Source organism: Geospiza fortis, unplaced genomic scaffold, assembly GCF_000277835.1.
Source record: "Geospiza fortis unplaced genomic scaffold, GeoFor_1.0 scaffold40, whole genome shotgun sequence".
Lineage (NCBI taxonomy): Eukaryota > Metazoa > Chordata > Aves > Passeriformes > Thraupidae > Geospiza > Geospiza fortis.
The window spans coordinates 2,508,129-2,511,536 of NW_005054297.1; the positions used below are offsets into that span (position 1 = coordinate 2,508,129).

General features: G+C 38.5%; 1 protein-coding gene across 1 annotated transcript in view; it reads right to left on the minus strand.

Annotated features, from left to right (window-relative positions):
* Positions 1 to 2,424, minus strand: part of QDPR (quinoid dihydropteridine reductase) — a 7,937-nt gene extending 5,513 nt beyond the window's left edge. The window contains exons 1-2 of the mRNA XM_014312214.2: positions 1,994 to 2,424; positions 1,091 to 1,231 (exon numbers count right to left, since the gene is read on the minus strand). Coding sequence (XP_014167689.2) covers positions 1,091 to 1,231; positions 1,994 to 2,156 — 304 coding nt within the window. The 5' untranslated portion in view covers positions 2,157 to 2,424. The remainder of the gene's footprint in view (positions 1 to 1,090; positions 1,232 to 1,993) is intronic.
* Positions 2,425 to 3,408: the final 984 nt, after the last annotated feature.

The window sequence follows — 3,408 nt, forward strand, 5'->3', positions numbered from 1 at the left end:
AAGCACTGCTGTGACTTTTAGAAAAATCCAGACCAGCTGAAACCAGCTAGTTCAAAACAGGAAGGCTCATCACTTTGATTCCTGTGTTGTGGTCCCTACCTCCCAAGACCACCCAAACAAAAACCATGAAAAGTTGCCAAAATTCACTTTTTTTCTTTTGTGTATAGTCAGTCAGCAGTTCACTGTAAAATATTCATCTGCTTATTCTCAAAAATAAACCTTTTATCTTTGACTATAATAGTTGCCACTATAAAAACAAAAGATTAATCATTAACTAGAAAATATATAGAATATTTTTGCCTGAACAGTTTTAGGCAAAGCTTTCAGGAATATTCATAAATTGTATATGTTTTAAAATCTTAGTATCTGTGTCTTAAAAATATTGTTGAAATGACACTAATAAAAGCTTGGGAAATAAGAGTATTTGTCTCAAACTTTTCTTTTGCTGCCTGTGGGCTTGTGTGTCAGTGCCTATTTTTTTTATTTTTTCAGTTTTAAATTGCTCCCAGATTTCTTCCTCCATGCAGACCAACATGGTTGAGGGGCAAGATTAAAAATGCAATAAAGCTCCTATTAAATAGCTAGCTGAGGACAAAGCCAACAGTCAACAAGCTTATCTATGTTTGAAGCAAAGATAGACTGGAATCAGAACATGAACAGGACAAGCATGGTTATCAGAATCAGCTGAATCATCACCAACAGAAAGACTGGTCAATTAAGGACTGTCTTTCAGAACACAAATAGGAAATTTAACTTCGTCTAAGCACTGAACTTCTAATGCTGTGTGCTTCTAGTCTTCTTTGCCTTCCAAACATTTTTCTGTATCATATACTAGGCAAGTACACTTCACCAATGCATGTCAAATACTATTTAAATACTGATTCTACATGCTTGCACTACAGCTTTGAGAGATTGAATATTGCTACCTGTAAAATTACATTTTCCTTACACATTTCAGCAGCAGGATCCCATTTGTGCTAGATGACAAGAAATTGGGGTGTGAAGCTATTGCCTCACAAACAAGAATGCTCAGATAAACAACTGTCTCTGACTGCTGGTGTCCCTGCAGCTGTCAGGCATAGCATTTTACCTGGAGTTCCAGACAAAGCAGCTTGAGCTCCTGTCAGAGTCAAGAGGCCACCTTCTTTCAGATGTTTTGTGGCAAGGTGGCTGGAAATAGAGGATGTCCAAACACTCTGCTTCCACATCAGATCACAGTTTTTGTATAAAGCTGATTAGGAAGAGAATTAGTGAAATTAGCCAAAGGAAGACGACTAACTCTGATTTCCTCAGTGCTATACAGAGTGCGACAGCACTATGAAAACATGCTTTCTACCATTTTCTATCTCTACATTGTATTGTAAAATATTCATTTACGTCTTTTGTATCTCCTTTTTCTTTGAGCCTGTAACAGCCAAACCAGAAGGGGGAAGAAAGGGACACATTTCACCAGATTTATTCCAGACAGAAAACAAGGCTATTTTTATTCTTGTATCTCTACAGTAGTGGTCAAAGTACAAATTCCATTATATTACATGTTTAAAAGCCTTTTTTCAATCTGAAGGATTTTTTCTGTAGCATGATTAGGCAGTGCCTTCCAATATTGCATTGCACAGTAACAGCTCAGAGAGCTGCAGAAGCAACTGAGGTTTTATGCATAAAGCAATGACTTAGTAAACAACATCAATGTGTCTTTCATACCTTGCCTGACACAGGTAATCTCAGCAAAAATCAGCTCATAGATAACAATGCTGAGCTCCTTCAGAAAGCACATCAAAACTTTCTAATAAAAATTAGTGCATCAACAAACATTACTGAAGAAACTAAGAGCTCTGCAACTTCAACAGAAAGCAAAAATTCAGACAAGCACTGTGACTAAGATATTTTGTACTCTTATGCTTTTGTCCTCTTATAGAAGAGGAAGAAAGATTTTTTAGGACTTCTCTCAGACATCATACATGTTTTCACCAGCATGTCTGTACCAAAGGCTTACACTTGGCTTTGGCACTGCCTCCAGCCCATCCTCCTGCCACACACAGGATTGCATCCACCTTTTCTTCACCAAGAAGTTTCCCAACTTCTGCTGTCACCTTCAACATACAGAACAAGAACATACTGAAAACACTGGACTGATAAGGTAAAGAGGTAAACACCATGAATGCCTTAAAGCTACTTTTTCATACTTATGTATCTGAGTAACACAGGACACAGCAATTTAAACAACAATAGAAAAATCAGTATTTATGATTCATGAACTCAAAACAACTGTGTTTAAAAATAACTATAGATGAAAGTCAGATAAATGAAAGCCATAGAGTGCATGATGTCACTGGAAATTAGTGATCATTACGGCTGAAACACCTGACCCTTACCTCTACTGCTAACAAAAATTATTACTGACTTGCCTTTGACAGGTTCTTTTCAGAGTATGGTGTTGTTTAAGATAGGAAATGAAACTCCAGGTCTGGCAAGGACTACTACTGTCACTTTTGATGACAGTGCAAGAAAAACAACTAAAGATTAGCCCTCCTTATTGCTTCTGTCTAGACCACAACCATCAGTTTGAGTCCGGCCACTAAATCTGAGCTTGTATACTTTAAGATATCTATAATTTATTCTCCTTCTCCAAATTTTCTCTGTCAAAGCAAATAGCAAACAATCTATCTCCCAAGAAGTGAAGAAAAACCAATAGCTTTTACAAAACCATACTGAAAATTGTATTGTGAACATTCTATGTTGCTCTTCCAAAGCTTTAGGAGTTGTGTATATATAAAAAACCCATATTGGCTAGATATTCATTATATCAGTAACAGAAATTGGGATGAAACTTAAAATATAAGAAATGAATGCTATCTGTAGAGAATTAAGCAAAGCACTTTTTTAGGCTAGCTTATATTCTCCCACATTCCCATCTTTGGAAACCAGGGCATTCCCCTAGGGGCTTATCATACCTTAATCCCTTACGGCTTAGGTTCATATGCTTTGAGCATGCCATCTACTTACACACAACACATTTTTTAAGTCAGGGTATTTGAAATAAGCGTTGCATTTTAAGGTGTCCTTACCGATCTTCACTACAACTCACCTGGTTCAGTCTGTGACTTTTAAAAGTCAAGACAAAAACAAAGCAAAACTGCCTTATATGCTGAGCTTCCAATATGCCAGATCAAGCTCTTTCTGCATATTCAGTTAAAAGGAATTACAAAAAATTAAAAAGGGACGAGCAGAAGCTGAAGGACCTTGAGATTCGCGGTACAGCCGCTGCTCCCTGCGTGGAGCCGGACCCAACCCTGCAGCCGCCTTGATACCGCGGGCGGCAGCAAAAGAGGTGCACAAACCTGCGTGGAGGCTGCGGGCATCGCCCGGCCGAAGGGATGCGCACCCCCGGGGGAGGCTGCGGGCACAGCC